The sequence below is a fragment of the Physeter macrocephalus genome, chromosome 11 (assembly GCF_002837175.3).
Source record: "Physeter macrocephalus isolate SW-GA chromosome 11, ASM283717v5, whole genome shotgun sequence".
Classification (NCBI taxonomy): Eukaryota; Metazoa; Chordata; class Mammalia; order Artiodactyla; family Physeteridae; genus Physeter; species Physeter macrocephalus.
The window spans coordinates 50,824,747-50,840,350 of record NC_041224.1 but is presented as its reverse complement, the minus strand read 5'-3'; the positions used below and the strand labels follow the sequence as shown (position 1 = coordinate 50,840,350).

The 15,604-nt window shown below is 42.7% G+C and overlaps 1 protein-coding gene across 3 annotated transcripts in view; it reads right to left on the bottom strand.

Annotated features, from left to right (window-relative positions):
- Positions 1 to 15,604, bottom strand: part of MYZAP (myocardial zonula adherens protein) — a 97,163-nt gene that overhangs the window by 68,109 nt on the left and 13,450 nt on the right. For all 3 annotated transcript variants that reach the window (XM_007111262.3, XM_007111263.4, XM_028494844.2), the window contains exons 3-4: positions 5,740 to 5,895; positions 2,383 to 2,475 (exon numbers count right to left, since the gene is read on the bottom strand). In XM_007111262.3, the coding sequence (XP_007111324.1) occupies positions 2,383 to 2,475; positions 5,740 to 5,895 (249 nt within the window). The remainder of the gene's footprint in view (positions 1 to 2,382; positions 2,476 to 5,739; positions 5,896 to 15,604) is intronic.

Sequence of the window (15,604 nt, the reverse complement as noted above, 5' to 3'; positions counted from 1 at the left end):
TTATTGAAGAGGCTGTCTTTTCTCCATTGTATATTCTTGCCTCCTTTGTCATAGATTAATTGACCATAGGTGTGTGGGTTTATCTCTGGGCTTTATATCCTGTTCCAATGATCTATATTTCTGTTTTCTGCAGATGTTAACTTTTATGGCAAGTATGTCATACAAAACGGATTTTTTTTCTTCAACGTTATTAATCACAAATATTTTTTTAAATGTTTTCTCCCATATGCGTTAGCTAGGTTAAACCAGAGGAAGCTTATTTTTTCTTTAATTTTTAGTAGGTAATACATTCATAGAGTTCAAACATTTTAAAAGTAGAAAAGGTATACACTAAAATAAATCTCCCTTTCACTCCTGTCCTGTCTGCTCAGTTACCACCTTACCCACTCTGCACCTCAAGTAGGAATCACTGTTAATTACTTTCTTGATGATCCTTCTAGTAACTTTGTGTACACACACAAAACAGTCTAGATATATTTATTTTCCCCTCCTGGTTTATATAAATGGTAGCACACTACATATGATATATTCCTATGTCTTGCTTTTTTTTACCACTTACTCTATATCTTTGAAATTTTTCTGTATCTCTTTTTGAAGAGCTTACTCATTCTTTTTATTCTTCTTTTTTTTACAACTCTGTGTATTATAGAGATGTAATTTATTTTACTTTCTCCTTCTTAATGGACGTGTAGGCTTCCAATCTTTTTACTATTACAAACAATGCTTAACAACTAAGTTCATATATACGTCATCTCACATATGTGAGATTTGATCTACAGAATAAATTCTTAGAAAGAAGCTTGCTGAGTCAAAGGATGTAGGCATTTGTAATTTGGGTAGATACTGCAAATTGTTCTCCCTAAGAGTAATGCAAATGACATTCCAAGCAGCAATCTTCCTGTTTCTCCACAGCACGGCTAATATAGCATCTTGTCCCACTTTTGCAGTTTTGCCAGTCTGTTAGGTGAAAATAGCATCTCAGGACCATTTTAATCTGAATTTCTCTTATTGCGAATGAGGCCAAGCATCTCGTCATACATTTAAGAGCTCTTCATCTTTCCTTTACTATAAACTATCGGTCACAAATATTTTGCCTATTTTTATGAGTTGTGGCCTTTTTCCTCTTGATTCATGGGCGCTCTTCAAATACTCAGGATATTAGCCTATTATCTATAATATGAAGGCAAATAATTTTTCCCAGCTTGTCATTTGACTTCGGTGTTTTTGTCAGCACTAGTCTTTATTTTAATGTAGTCAAAATTATCAACTTTTCCTTTTGTGATTTTGGGATTGCATGTCATAGTAAAAAACTGCCTTCCCCACCCCAAGAGTATAAAAGAATTCACACACATTTTCTTCTGGCACTTGCAAGTTTCATTTTTTAGCATCTTTGATGTATTCAGAATTTACCCAGGTATAAGTCTGTCCCAACAGCATATACTGACTGGTCCATTTTCCTCCCTTCATTTCAGATGCCACATTTATCATTTATTGGGGTACATTTCTGGGCTTTTTTTCATTGATGACTATTCATTTATGTGCCAATACTATATATTGTTTTAATCTCTGAGGCTTTCTCAATTTCTTGTAATATTAAGAGGGATAGTCTCCTTCATTGCCTTTTTTTCCCCAGAACTTCAACTCCTCATATTTATTTTTCTGTATACCATGGAACCACCTAGTCCAGTTGTAAAAAACAACATAAAAATCTGTTGGTATTTTTATTGGGTTATATTAAATTTGTATATTAACTTGAATAGTATTAACATCTTATGATGTTGAATCTTCCTTTCTAAGTACATGGCATATCTTTCTACTTGTTAAAGTCTACTTCCAGATACCTGGTAGTTTTTGTTGTTGTTATTTCCTCTAACTGGTTGTTTTTTGTATATTGAAACCTAGCATGTGTCCATTAATTTTTTACCCTGTTACCTTACAGACTTCTTTTATTGTTTATAGTAGTTTTTTTATTGGTTCACTTGAGCTTTCTGGGTATATCACCATATAGTTTGCAAATAGTGATAGTTTTACATCTATCTGTCCAGTTTTTATACCTCTAAAAACTGTTTATTTATTTCTCTTGTTTAATTTATTTCCCTTGTTTAATTCTATTGGCTAGGGTCTCCAGTACAATGTTAAATAATAATAGTGGTAGCTGGCTTCCTATCTTATTCCTGATTTTGGAGGGAATGCTTTGAATGTAAAGATTACTCTCGCCACAAAAATTTTCCTGTAAATAATAAACTTCATTCTGTGATAAAATTCCCTCGGTTCATTTAAAATATGATTCCATCATAAGGAACATCATAAACTCAAATACCTTCAGGCACTAGCAAGTGAAAGGGAGTTCTAAGCTCTAGCATCCCTCCACATTTGACTTACTGACAGTTCCTGGGTGAGCTGTCGAATCTTCTGTCTCATTTCATCATAGTCTCCGTACATTCGCTTCCTTACATTTTCCAAAGTGGCTCTTACCTGCAGCCCACAAAGATGCTAGTTAGAGATCAAGCTACAATATTTTCAAGTGAGATTTCTGAAACATTTGAAGAAACTATAATGAGAGAAGGGTCCCACAGAAAAACAATCTTAAGAACAGGACAATTGGGATATTAAGAAAGAAGATCAATCTAATTAGAAGCTGATGGAATTATCCAAATAATATTGATGATAATAATAATAATAAATGCATATTGTGATTATATATAATTATTGATAACAATTATACAAATAACATGCTCTAAAGAAAGATTCATTTACTGAAATTCACCTACCATCCTTAAAACCATATTCAGGGCAGATTTTCCCCTTTTCCTATCACATGTTTTTACAAGTAGAAAATGTTGAACAAGTTGACTTTCTAAACACATGGCTAGGAGGACCAAACAACCAAAAAGCAAAAGCCACCTCTAATTTTCCCTATCTCTGCCCTGACTGCCAAAGAACAAATAAATGTTTGGAACATGAGGCAGGAAAGTATGAGCTTAGAGAGCCCGTAAATGTGAAATTCAGTTCCTCAGTAATCACCAACAATACACAAGGCACTAAATATAAGAAAAGTCAGGTGATCCCCCAAACACCTGTTTATACAAACTCTGTTTAAATTTCTCTATAGTACCACTTCCAGAGGAATAACGGGGCCTTAAATATATTTTCAATAAAAACAGAAAACCTAACAAATAGTCTCTGTCTTCCCCCTTCTTCTGGTGCCCCTAGGAGGATGAAGAACTCCGGGATCCTCGAATAGAACAGGAAGCCTCAAGGGAGCCCTCTCCAGAATGCTCTGGAACTTCTATCACAGGAAATGCTCAAAGGCAGAAGTTTGGTTTGATGGGTGTGTAGGGCACAGCATGAGGGGGCCTAATTTTGAAGCTGTACTTGCACAACTAGCACATTGTTTTAAACTGACTGCATGTTTATTAGGAGTGACTGGATATTGGTGGAGATTCCAGGGCAGGAAGGAGAGGGCAAGTCAAGACACCACGCCCTCCCCAGATGAATTCTAGTAATAAAGACTACTTTCTTGTCATTGACTACAAACATTTTGGGGAAATGAGCCAAAAGCACAACTTTTCATTCTGGGCAGGCAGAATAGCTCTCATCTGTGGCCCTGAGTTAGCTCTTGGGCTGCTCACCATTGGGAAGTGGGTGGAGCTGGGTGTTGCTCCCACTGGCAAATACTGCAGGAAGCCAACTAAGCCAGAGTCACCCACAAGCAAGGGAGGGCACACAAACCCGTAAATACACTCAGGAATGAGGAGCGAGTGATAGGTCTGAAACCAGCTATAGAAGGTGTTTACCCAGAAATTAATTTTAAGTTGCAGATCACAGTGGCGGTTTGGAAATTCAGGTCAGTTACTCCCCTGTGACCTGGGCACCTGACAGCCTGAACCTACTATCTTGTCTTGGGCAATCTGCAACTCTCCAATCTGCTTAGAAGGTTTACCTCTGAAGTGGTGCCATGTTACTTGGGGCATTTCATTGAGGAAGGCCGAAGCATTTCCATGAGAAAAATACAGGAAACTAGGAAGGTTCAAGCTGTTCCTACCTAGGAAAATTAGGAATGGGATACTGTGAATGGTTAAAACTGATCTTTGGGGGTTGGATGACTGGGGCTCTGAGGCTGGTGGTTGTCACACATCTTCTGCATGTTTGTGTATGAGTATGCCTCTTCTGGCTTTTCTTCATTTTCTCTAAGCATTTATTATCTTTTTTATTCCTTAAAATTATACAAGTATCCAAACCTTTCGAGACACATTAAGAAATGCACATTTATTATTTTTGATATTTGATAAGAGATGTTCTTCTCAAAAACTCAAACAAAAGCTGACAACATGTGTTTTGTGTCTTATTCGCAAACACAACCAAATAAAATGAGGCACAAAGAACTAGTTTTGACCTTAAGGGTCCCTTCCCAGACCTCACAATCTATACATGAGAAAACTGAAGCCCAGACAGGGCAAAAGTTTGTCTGGGTCAAACAGCCAGACCTTGAACCAAGATCCATGGGGACTCTATTGCCCATGCTGCCCCTCCTTCTCACTTTCTAGTCCACAGGCCAGGGTTTTGGTGCAGCTCATTGCCTCTCTATCTAATCACTCTGGTTTGGGTCACAAAGGCACTGGTCAATCTAGGGAGACAATGGGTGGACCAAAAAGGAATGGAAATGATGGATGGATGGATGGAGGGAGGGAGGGAGGGAGGGACAGGTAGGTAAGTAGACAGATATAGATAGACAGATAAAAAAGAAATGAAAAAATTATAAGGAAATGCTCCAAAATGTTAACAACTGTTCTGGTTGAATCATAGAATTACGGGTGATTTTGTTTTCTTCTTCATACACGTTTACATTTTCCAAAATTTCTCAATAGAACATATAGTTTACAAGAAATGTAATATTCAGTCCCTGGTCAGGGAACTAAGATCCTGCAAGCCGTGCAGCATGGCAAAAAAAAAAAAAAAAAAAAAAAGTAATATTAATTACAAAAAAATTGTATTAATTGACCTGGGTTGGACAATGTCTATCGTGGTTGACTTCCCACCATCCATTTCAATCTAACCGATTGGTCTGAACTAGCAATAGTCATTTTGCCAGTGATGGATTTGGGAATGGGCACGTGACCTGGGTCCTGGCCAGTGAGAAACAAGGGGAAGTCTAATGGAGGGTCTCTAAAGAGCAACCAGAGACGACTGTCCTCTTTTCCTCCTCCAGACACCATCATATTTTTAGATGTTGCCATGAGCATGGGGCTGAAGGGGAAAAGAACGAAGGGAAACTCAGAGAAGTAGAACTGGAGCTTGGAGAGGCCTGCTTAGAGCCCACCTACCCCTAGAGTTATCCCCACATGAGACAAATTCCTTTTCAAGTTGGCTTTTCTGTTACTTGCAGCAAAAGCATCCAAATTTATACAGTTGTCCAAACTCGTACATTAGGAGTGTTCAATGTAGTAAGCAAAACTTCTTAAGAGCCTACTTATCATACATGGAAGAAAGAAGCCATTTGGTCTCCTGAGTATCCCTACTTCGTAACATCTAGAAATTCACTCTATACCTCACTGCAGAATTACATCTGCACTTTTCCTATTACCATGAAGATCTGTAGCCACATTTCCATCCACAATGATAACACTTAGAATTGTTTCAAAATGCCTTATTACATTCATATCAATGCTTCCAACTCCACCCTCTTACATGCTACAAGAAGTGTATAAACCAGAAAAAAAAAATCCTTAAACAACTCACGTCTTTGATGTAGTTCATCTCTTCTTTCAGCTGATTGGTGGTCCACCCATACACCACCATTTCTTTCTGCTGGTTTTGATCTGATCTTCGCACCACACCATAGACAACACCCTGAGGGAGTTTCATGGTGGGTTCACCATGGCTCAGGTCACGATACTAAAAGAAGGTAGAAAGAGAGAAAAGAATAATGACTCTTTAGGCCTCACAGAGACAGCTGTAACCATGGGCCCACTGTATATGGTTATGCAGGTTGTACCCAGCACTAGGGTGCCAGGCAGTAGGGAGAGAGGCCAGTAGAAATCCAGCCTGGTCTCTGCTCGCAAGTCACACCTGGCCTGGGCTGAGCCTGCCTTTACCCTGGAGGAATAGCACCTTTCCCTAATTTCTACCAAAGCTCTATTCCTTTACCGCGTAGTACGCTGCAGGGCCCCATCTTCCCAAAGAAGGTGTCTTTATTTAATCCTCACAAAGGTGCCAGGTGGACTTGCGCCATCCCTGATAACAAGAGTGAGTGTCTAAAATCTCGCATTCTTGGTAATACTGTTTTTCTCTTTATACCAGTTCCTCTGTATGACTTCATCCTCATCATTATCTCTTTATACCAGTTCCTCTGTATGACGTCATCCTCATCATTAACTGTGTAGCCTGAAATGCATGAGCTTGAGATACACAAGAGAAGAATTTTGGCAGCCATCTGGCAGCCAGATTGTCCTCTGAGGTTAGGGCTGACTCTGGAGCCAGTTCCGAGGAAAGGGGGTAGGGTCACCTGTTGTGACCATTCATGAAATATTTCTGAAAAGCCAGGCAGAGGTGGCATAACTTCACCCCAAAAGAATCTTCTGCTCCTTAACTCTCTCAGTTAAAGCTCTGATCAGTGCTAAAGTGCAAATACCTTTGGGAAGTGGGGAACATGTCCAAGTCCTAACACATCTTCATAGACTGAAGGTTCAAGAAGCAGGAGGAAGAGAAACTAAGATTTGTTGAGTACCTACTATAAGCTAGAAATGTTCCTTACACGTTTAATCTTCACAACGACACTGTGACATGGTGACTGTCCTCTCCACTTTATAGCTGAGAAAACTGAAGTTCAGAGAGGATAAGTCTCTCCCTTATGGTTACACATCTAGATTCAAGCCCAATTCTGTCTGACACTAAGTACACCTCCCCACAGTGCAGGCTTTGTTACATGTAGAGGCACAGAGTAGGCCTTCACAATATGGAAGGGAAAGGACAGGAAAAACTCAAGATGAGACAGTGAGACTTCAGAGAAAAACCAGCCTACATCTAATCTTCCTTGGGACAATGCCACAGAAGGCTGAATTCCATTATGGCAGCTCTGTTCTTACACTAATTTTAAAACCACCTTCGCATAATTTTTTTTGTTTGTTTTTTTTTTTGTGCGTTACGCAGGCCTCTCACTGTTGTGGCCTCTCCCGCCGCGGAGCACAGGCTCCGGACGCGCAGGCTCAGCGGCCATCTCACTGTTGTGGCCTCTCCCGCCGCGGAGCACAGGCTCCGGACGCGCAGGCTGAGCGGCCACAGCTCACAGGCCCAGCCGCTCTGCGGCATGTGGGATCTTCCCGGACCGGGGCACGAACCCGTGTCCTCTGCATTGGCAGGCAGACTCTCAACCACTGCGCCACCAGGGAAGCCCTGCATAAATTCTTTCTATGTACTTGCGAAATATCTTTGACATATAAAACTATAATTTGCATTTTTAAATCATTCATTTGCAGCAGAATAGTAAGTACTTTATAATCCCATTCAGTCAAGGTTTGTAAAAGTAAAGCAAAGTTACCAGACAAATTATTAATCATTAACAACCTCTAAGGAGGGGACAGTGGGGAGGGGCAGGGATGCTGGAGGACAGAATAACTTCAGTTTTTTCTTTATACCCTTGTGTACGGTTTGTTTACAATGTGAGCTTTTAAAAAAAAAAAATTAAGGAAACGAAACATCCATTGCTTCCCACTCTTCTGTACAAACCTTTTAAGAGAGAAAATATGAGGCATGGGACACTCTACATTTGCTTCTGGAAAATGATTCCACTTGAGCCCCTCATACCTGGGTCCCACGGGCACTGAGGCAACTCTTGAAGTTGGTACCTAAGTTTAGGTGAGTGGGGGTTAAATGGCTCTCAGTGGAGTGCAAAGCTGGGATTAGATATCCCTGCTTTACTACACATTTAATTAGGAAGAGGAAAAGCTCTACTGAAACTCCCCACATACCAGGAAACAAAAGCATGCTCTTTCTGTCACCAACTCCACCCAGTTCCTGAAAAACAAGCTGATGTTGGTCTAAGGCTTTGGGGAAATGCATTTCTGCAAAGCAAAGGTTTTCACAGGTGGACTGGCTTACAGGAAAATGCTCAGGTGGCCGGATACAGAGGACTCTGCCTCCCTGCCCATGCCGGGAGATGAGGACCATCACTGATGGAGGCAAATACAAACATGCCAAGGACAACACAGTCTGTGAAACACCACCCTAGAGGTCGTGGATCTGAAAATTATGCACATGGAAAGATACCAAAGTTCTGTTAAGTAAAAAATAGTAAATTTCATATTCCCATTTTTTGTTTTAGAAGTGTGTGTTTGAGTATACAAAACACCTAGAAAGATGGACTCCACACTGTTAATGATAGTTTCCTCAGTGAAATGGGATTTCACTCTTCCCTTTATGCTCTTCTGTATTCTATTTTTTTATTAGTATGAAATAACATGCATTATTTTTAAATTGATCATTTTTATTTTAATTTTCAAAACATGAAAATTAAAATAAAAACCTTATGAAAGGTCAGTATGATTTTGGTCAAAAACTGGAGAACCCAGAAGAAAATGAAAAGAGCTGACACGTTTGGCACTGTGTTTGTAGCTAAATTTTTCTCCTCTCGTGTCCTTTAAAATAATCTCCCCTGGGCTTCCCTGGTGGCGCAGTGATTGAGAGTCCGGCTGCCGCTGCAGGTAGCAGAAAGGAAGGATGATAATTTCAACATCAAGAAAATAAAAACACTAATTCGAAGAGGTATATTCACCTCTATGTTCATTGCAGCATTACTTACCGTAGCCAAGATATGGCAGCAACCTATGTGCTCAGTGATAGATGACTGGATAAAGAAGATATGGTATACATACACACACACACACACACACACACACACACACACACAAATAATAATAATCTCCCCATAAGATAAATATTAATTTTTAGGCATGATAATAGTATTGTGATTATATTAAGAGATAATCTTTATCTTTTAGAGAAATATGCTTAAACTATTTATGATATCTGGGATACAGGGTGGAGGAAGTGGACAGGGGTGGAGATGGGGCAGGACTGACTATGGGCTGAGGGTTGTCAGCTGGGTGAAGGGTCCATTATTCTCCTTTTGTTTATGTTTGAAATTCTCCATAATTAAAAGTTTTTTAAACTTCTTTATAATGCTGCTCTGTATTAAAAAAATCAAATTTTAAAAAATGTACACTAGGCCTATTAAAAGCCTCCTGGGCATGAAACAATAGTAGGTAAAATCGCCTTGCAAACAAAAGCCCTAATAAATGCACAGAATGAAAAAGTTACTGCCAAAGAAGGGAAAAGGAAACAATCAACTGAAAGGGCATCCCAAATCCCTCTGTGCAATGCAGCAGAATTAACAACAGGCATCATCAGTAAACTATATAGAGAATGTCTCAGTGAAACTGTTCCCTGGGATGTATGCACAGCTTAACACTTACAGGCTCATGCTATGGCTGTTTTCCCTAAAGATACACTTGGTGGCAAGTGACTTAGAAAAGAAAAACTATAGAAAAGTAACCCAGCCTGAACTGCTGCAAGGGTTTTACTGCTGAGGGAGAGCTGGGGTGTGAATCCAGTGACAGATGACCATATTTTCCAAACCCTAAGTCAGAATATAAGATCTTACAATGAGATAAGCTCTATAGAGGCAGTGACTGTATCTGCCATAGTCACCGCTATAACCCCGATACTTAGTATAAGTACATTTTGAAGGCAAGAAGAGAGAGAGAATATTTGGAATTGTGCCTAGGCCGGAATATTTGGAGTATGTGGTCGTCCTAGACACTGATCTGTGCAAAGGAAGAAAATCCCATGGTCAAGGAGGGTTCTTAGAGAATAATACCAGAAACACAGTTTTCCAAAAATCCAAATTGATGTTGGTAGACCGCCACAGCCAGCCCCTGACCCCAGAGGCTAGGACAGGCAGCTGGTCACACGTCCAGCTGCCAATATGACTTAGATGGACCGTAACATGGATTGACTGACTTGAAAACTATAAGCCAAGTTATTTCCACAACTTTTTGTTTTGGACCTCTTCTTGCAGCCAGAGGGTGGCAGCTGACCTGGGGACTCTAAGTGCTGAGCCTCCGGGCATCCTATCCATCTTGTAGGCAGAGCACTTTCAGGAATGTGCTCTGACCTGTCTGACCTGTGGGTCCATCGGTTCCTGGTCATTACTCATGCTTGACTTTGTTTTGCCCGATTGTGACAAAAATGAACGCTACAGCTGAGCCTAAGGGGCTCTTCCACAGCCTGGGAGGGAAATAGGGAGGGGATGGGCAGCCCTGTCCCCTCAGAGAGATGGAGACCTTTGGCTTATTGAGATACTTGTTATTTCTGACTATCTCACAGATGGAATAGAGACCACTGCCTAAATAAACTCATGCTTGGAAAAAGACAGATCACTTTGAATGCTTAAAGATGAGAAGGGAAAGAAAAATTCTAGCCAAGCAGAAATCCTGCAACAGAATGTAGTTCTAATGATAGTATCCTTATAAGAGTAACCTCTTAAAGATATTACTCTATACTCTATACTAATATCTTAGAGATATTACTCTGTCTATTACTCTGAAGATATACTCTATCTATAAAGATATCTCTAAGTAGTCTCTTAAAGATATTACTCCATTCTAAGCAGACAATAGCTGCTTAGGCCTAAACACTCCAGGAAAAAGAGAAGGAGAAGAGTATCTTCGGGGAGGTAGGAGGATCAGTTCTTTTCTGGAACCCAGGGGTATAGTACACACCTTAGGTAAGTTACCTTGACTGATACAACAGACTTTCCTGATAGGAGGAAGTGCGCAAGTTGACATCACCAGGACGACACGGCCGGGCCACAGATCCGAGACAGAACTACTACTACTACTAGCTGTGTGGCCCTGTGCCAGTGACTTACTTCACTGTTTCAGGGTCCTGAACAGTAGAATGGGGATAATACCACCAATTTCAGAAGCTTGTTTTAAGGAATACATGGAATAATATACATAAATCATCTAGTGCACTGCTGGGCATACTAGCAGATAACTGACAGATTCTATTGTTAGCGGTGGTGGCTTTACATTTCCGAGCATCTGATTGCCTACTAAATTCTCCACATCTGTCTGGATGCTTCCGCCTGTCTGTCCACCTCTCTCCTCTTGGATCCTTTTGCTATTTCCATCACAGTCACCAGATTTACTCTGACAGTGAAACGCTCACCCCTGAACTGACCTTGGTTTCTCTGCTAGGAAACTGCAAGAGCTTGGTGCGCAATCTCCCGGCCCCTCCTCAGTGTCCAATGAGGTTTTGGGGCGGGAGCACTGCTGGGGCAGCCGACGCAGCCCTGACCTTACGTTAAACCAGAGCCACCGCACTTTCGCCGTTCTGCAGATGGCGCTGTCATACGTATTCGTTTGAATAAAGAGTTCCAGAACTAAAGAAATGTGGGCAAATGCTGGCTCCAGGCTAACATTTCCATTTGCTAGAAGAGGAAATTGAGGCCCCTGGAGATGACTTGAGTGGCCCGACCACGACCTCGAGTGATCAGGCAGCCAGGACTAGAACCCAGGCCTCTTTGCCCTCCAGGGGCTGCTATCTCTGAGAGGCACATAGAGTCCTACACGCTATCACCAGGGCAGCTCCAGCCCCATCTGAATCACGGCAGCACACTCCCTCATCTGGCAACAGCCCATGATGTTGTATAAACAGTCACGCCAAAGATGAGAACTCGGCAGGCTTATTCATCTGGGGCTTTTAAGGGAACAAGGACTATAAAACCAAATGGCAAGGGTTTCCTTTTAACCATTTTACTGGGCTAGGAAAGCCCCCGACTTTTCATACATACACATATATCCGCTCTCCCTCACTCGGGGTTCTCCAAGGTTGAGAGAGAAACAACTTCTTTAAAAACGCAAGTCACCAAAGGACATCTATGGCAGAAGGATGCTAATAGCTAATGAAAATATTATCCACTTCAAGCTACTTTGTCACTTTGAAAACACCTCACCATCGCACAGCCTCAGAACGGGCAGAGCTCAGATGGTATTCTCTAAAATTCAACTATGCAGTGAGACCCTGATTCAACACGATAAAGGTTTAATAGCTGGTGTTGGTTCTATCTCTTACTTCTCCATGTATGTGTGTATCTGTGTGTGCATAAGAATATTTGCACATAGATTTGGATAGGAACATGGATACATACATTCACAAAGTTCTTTGAAAATGATAGGGGCTTAATTTCAAAATTATCTACTACCAATTTTAATTTTAATGTTCAACAATTTAATAAACATGTCATCAATCCCTCAACATGAAATTTGCGTCTACAAACTAATCAGCATTTCCATATAATTAATGTCATTTAATATACAAATAAAAGTCCATTGCTCATTTGCCCGAGTTGTTAATACAATTTAAGGTGATAATATTCCACAAAGAAACTTATCATGGGTTGAACTGTGTCCTGCAAATAGAGAGCATGTTGGAGCCCCCTTCCCCAGTACCTCAGAATTTGGCCTTATCTGGAGACAGGGTCAAGTTAAGAAGAGGTCACTGGAGTTAAGACCTAATCCTATATGACTAGTGTCCTTACAAAAAGAGGACAAATTGGATTCAGAGACAAACACACACAGGGAGAACAGCATGTAAAGCTGGAGTGATGCTGCCACAGCCACAGATTGCCAAGAGCCGCCAGAAGCTGAAAGAGGCAAGGAAGGATTCTTCCCTGGAGCCCTCAGGGAGAGCATAGCCCTGCTGATACCTTGATCCCGGACTTTCAGCCTCCAAGACTGGGACGCCATAAATTTCTGTTGTTTAAGCCCTCCAGTTTGTGCAACTCTTTTATGGCAGCCCAAGGAAACTAATACAAAACGGGATCACCGTAATCTACAGTCACACACTAAGCACCAACTATGGGCAAAATTAAAAGACTGCACATTTTTATGTGTGTGTATATATGTACATGTTGTACACGGTTGTTGCAGGAATATGTATGTATACATATGTGGAGTGCTTAGCAGCAGATGGCTAGGTGCCAAGGGAGAGGGTAGCCTGGGTATCCTGTAGCTCAAGAGCTTAGCAGCAGATGGCTAGGTGCCAAGGGAGAGGGTAGCCTGGGTATCCTGTAGCTCAAGAGAGGGGATAATCACCCAAGCACAGGCAGTCCAGGAAGGTCATGGGGAAGCAGGCCTTCAGTAGGGCCTTGAAGGATGAGGAGACTTGGATAAACTGAGAGTGGCTGGGCAGAGACTCATAAATGATCCAGGTTTCATACTTTTTAAATACTAAAATAATGGTGATACAGCCATAAAATATCTGTCCATAAAAGTAACACCACTGAACACCAGTGGTGTTCCAAAGAACACTGAACACCAACTCAGCCACCAGTAGGACAGGACTCGGGAGAGCAAAGCTGATGTACGGGGTGTGCATCCTCCCCAAAGAGGCCAACCTGTGTACGGAGGAGTTCTCTGAGGTAAGGTTTGTGCAGACAGAGGAGGCAAGGCCCAGGTGTATTGGCAGAGGGGTGGTCAGAGGAGGACGTAATAACATCAGAAAAGATGCAGCAGGCGCAGCCCAAAAGGGAGGAGGAAATGCAGGACGGGCAGTTTCAGGAAGGAGAATGACTTCTCCAGGGGGAACAGGGGAGAAAAGCAAAGAACCAGGGCCACTGGGTTTGACAAACAAGGGGAAGCAATTTGGCATTAAGTCATTTCCTCTCTAATCAGTGTGATAGGCCAGACACTGTGGTGGGACCTTTGCATATACTAGCTCAGTTACTCTTTGCAGGTAGGCTTTAATGTGCCTACTTGAAAGATGAAGAAACTAATAGCAGAGAAACAAAGTGTCTGGGAGCTATCCGTGGACTGGGGAAAGCAGTCTCGGGGCAGGTGGGATCTTCCTTAAGAGAAAGACAAAGAGAAGCAGACACCTGGGCATCTGCCTTAGGAGCAGGAAGCCGTCCACATCCACCCAAGGAACCCATGACTCCAGAGAAAGACGCTGCCTCTGTTGTCATTACCTCCAGAAGCCTCCAAACACCCCATCCTGAAGCTGGGCAACCTGTACCACCTGCTACACCCTTCCCCCCCTCCACTGTGAGTAATTCCTCTTCCTGATGATTTGGGGCCAGTAGACAGAATGGCCCAGCTGGCAGTGGTGTCTATGTGTGGCCAGCTGCCCCATGGCATCCTTAGGTCCTCAAAAGACACTAAGCATCCTCCATGACTGTGAAAAAGAACAAGGCCCAGTCCTGCCGTCAGCCGGCTGAAGCTCTAACAGGGCCCTGGAAATCCTCTGAGAAGTTTCGCTTTATCAGCAACCCACTGGGCCATTTACAGCTTCTACATCCGAGAGAGCTCCAAACCCCGCCTTTGCACGCCGCAGACCCCTCCAAAGGAACCAAAGTCACTTCACCAGTGTTCCCGGCATCTTGCAATTTTGTGGGCTATGTATGATGTCACAGAGAGGGGCAGCCACACCAAAGGCACATCAGAGGAGCTGGCACCCCCAGGGCCTCCTTGCTGGTGCCTGCCTCTGGCTCCCAATGACTCAAGACCAGGTACCTGGCTAGGACATGGTGACGAAATCACCCAGAACAGCCTCACAGTTACCACCAGGACCTTCAAGTGCAGCCACCACCCAAGGACTTCGGTTCTGGGGTAACAGCCAGCTGCACCCTCCTCCTCTCTACCCCAGTTCTTCTGCAGTGAGACACTGATGCATCAGAGATGGGCACTCAGGCTGCACACCTGGTCCACCCAGTCTAAGAAGCATCCTGGCGCATCCTCTCCCCCAGCATTTCTCCGCACGCCCCTTGAGTTCCCAGGAAGGAGGGTGTAGGGAGGGTGTCCTGGCGCATCCTCTCCCCCAGCATTTCTCCGCACGCCCCTTGAGTTCCCAGGAAGGAGGGTGTAGGGTGCAGGGAGACTGGAATGACTTTGTCCCCCACCAGCACCACTTTCACCTGGATTACATCCTGGTTCAGGATGACGTTTTGATCAAAAAAAAAAAAAAAAAAAAAAAAAAAAGGAGGGTCTAATTGCTTTTAAAAGTTTGAAAAGCGCTGTTCAAGACCAATAGGCAAATCGGTACACAACGTGGTTACCAATGCGCATCCTCTCCCCCAGCATTTCTCCGCACGCCCCTTGAGTTCCCAGGAAGGAGGGTGTAGGGTGCAGGGAGACTGGAATGACTTTGTCCCCCACCAGCACCACTTTCACCTGGATTACATCCTGGTTCAGGATGACGTTTTGATCAAAAAAAAAAAGGAGGGTCTAATTGCTTTTAAAAGTTTGAAAAGCGCTGTTCAAGACCGATAGGCAAATCGGTACACAACGTGGTTACCAATGCACCCGTGACATAGAACACATTGCCTCTTTCTTCAGGAATACTTGACTGTTCTTGTGCAGTGACATGCCCTCCGGTGCCTCACAGCATCCACCGTCCCAGTGTCAGCACCCAGAAGCCCCTCACAAACATCTCCCCAGGCGTGCGGCTCGGGTCTAACTCCCAAAGACCAAATTTCCCACTGTGTCTGCCATGCATACGGGGCCCTTGTCCTGTCACTCACCCCAGCCTGGGCCCCTTTCTCCAG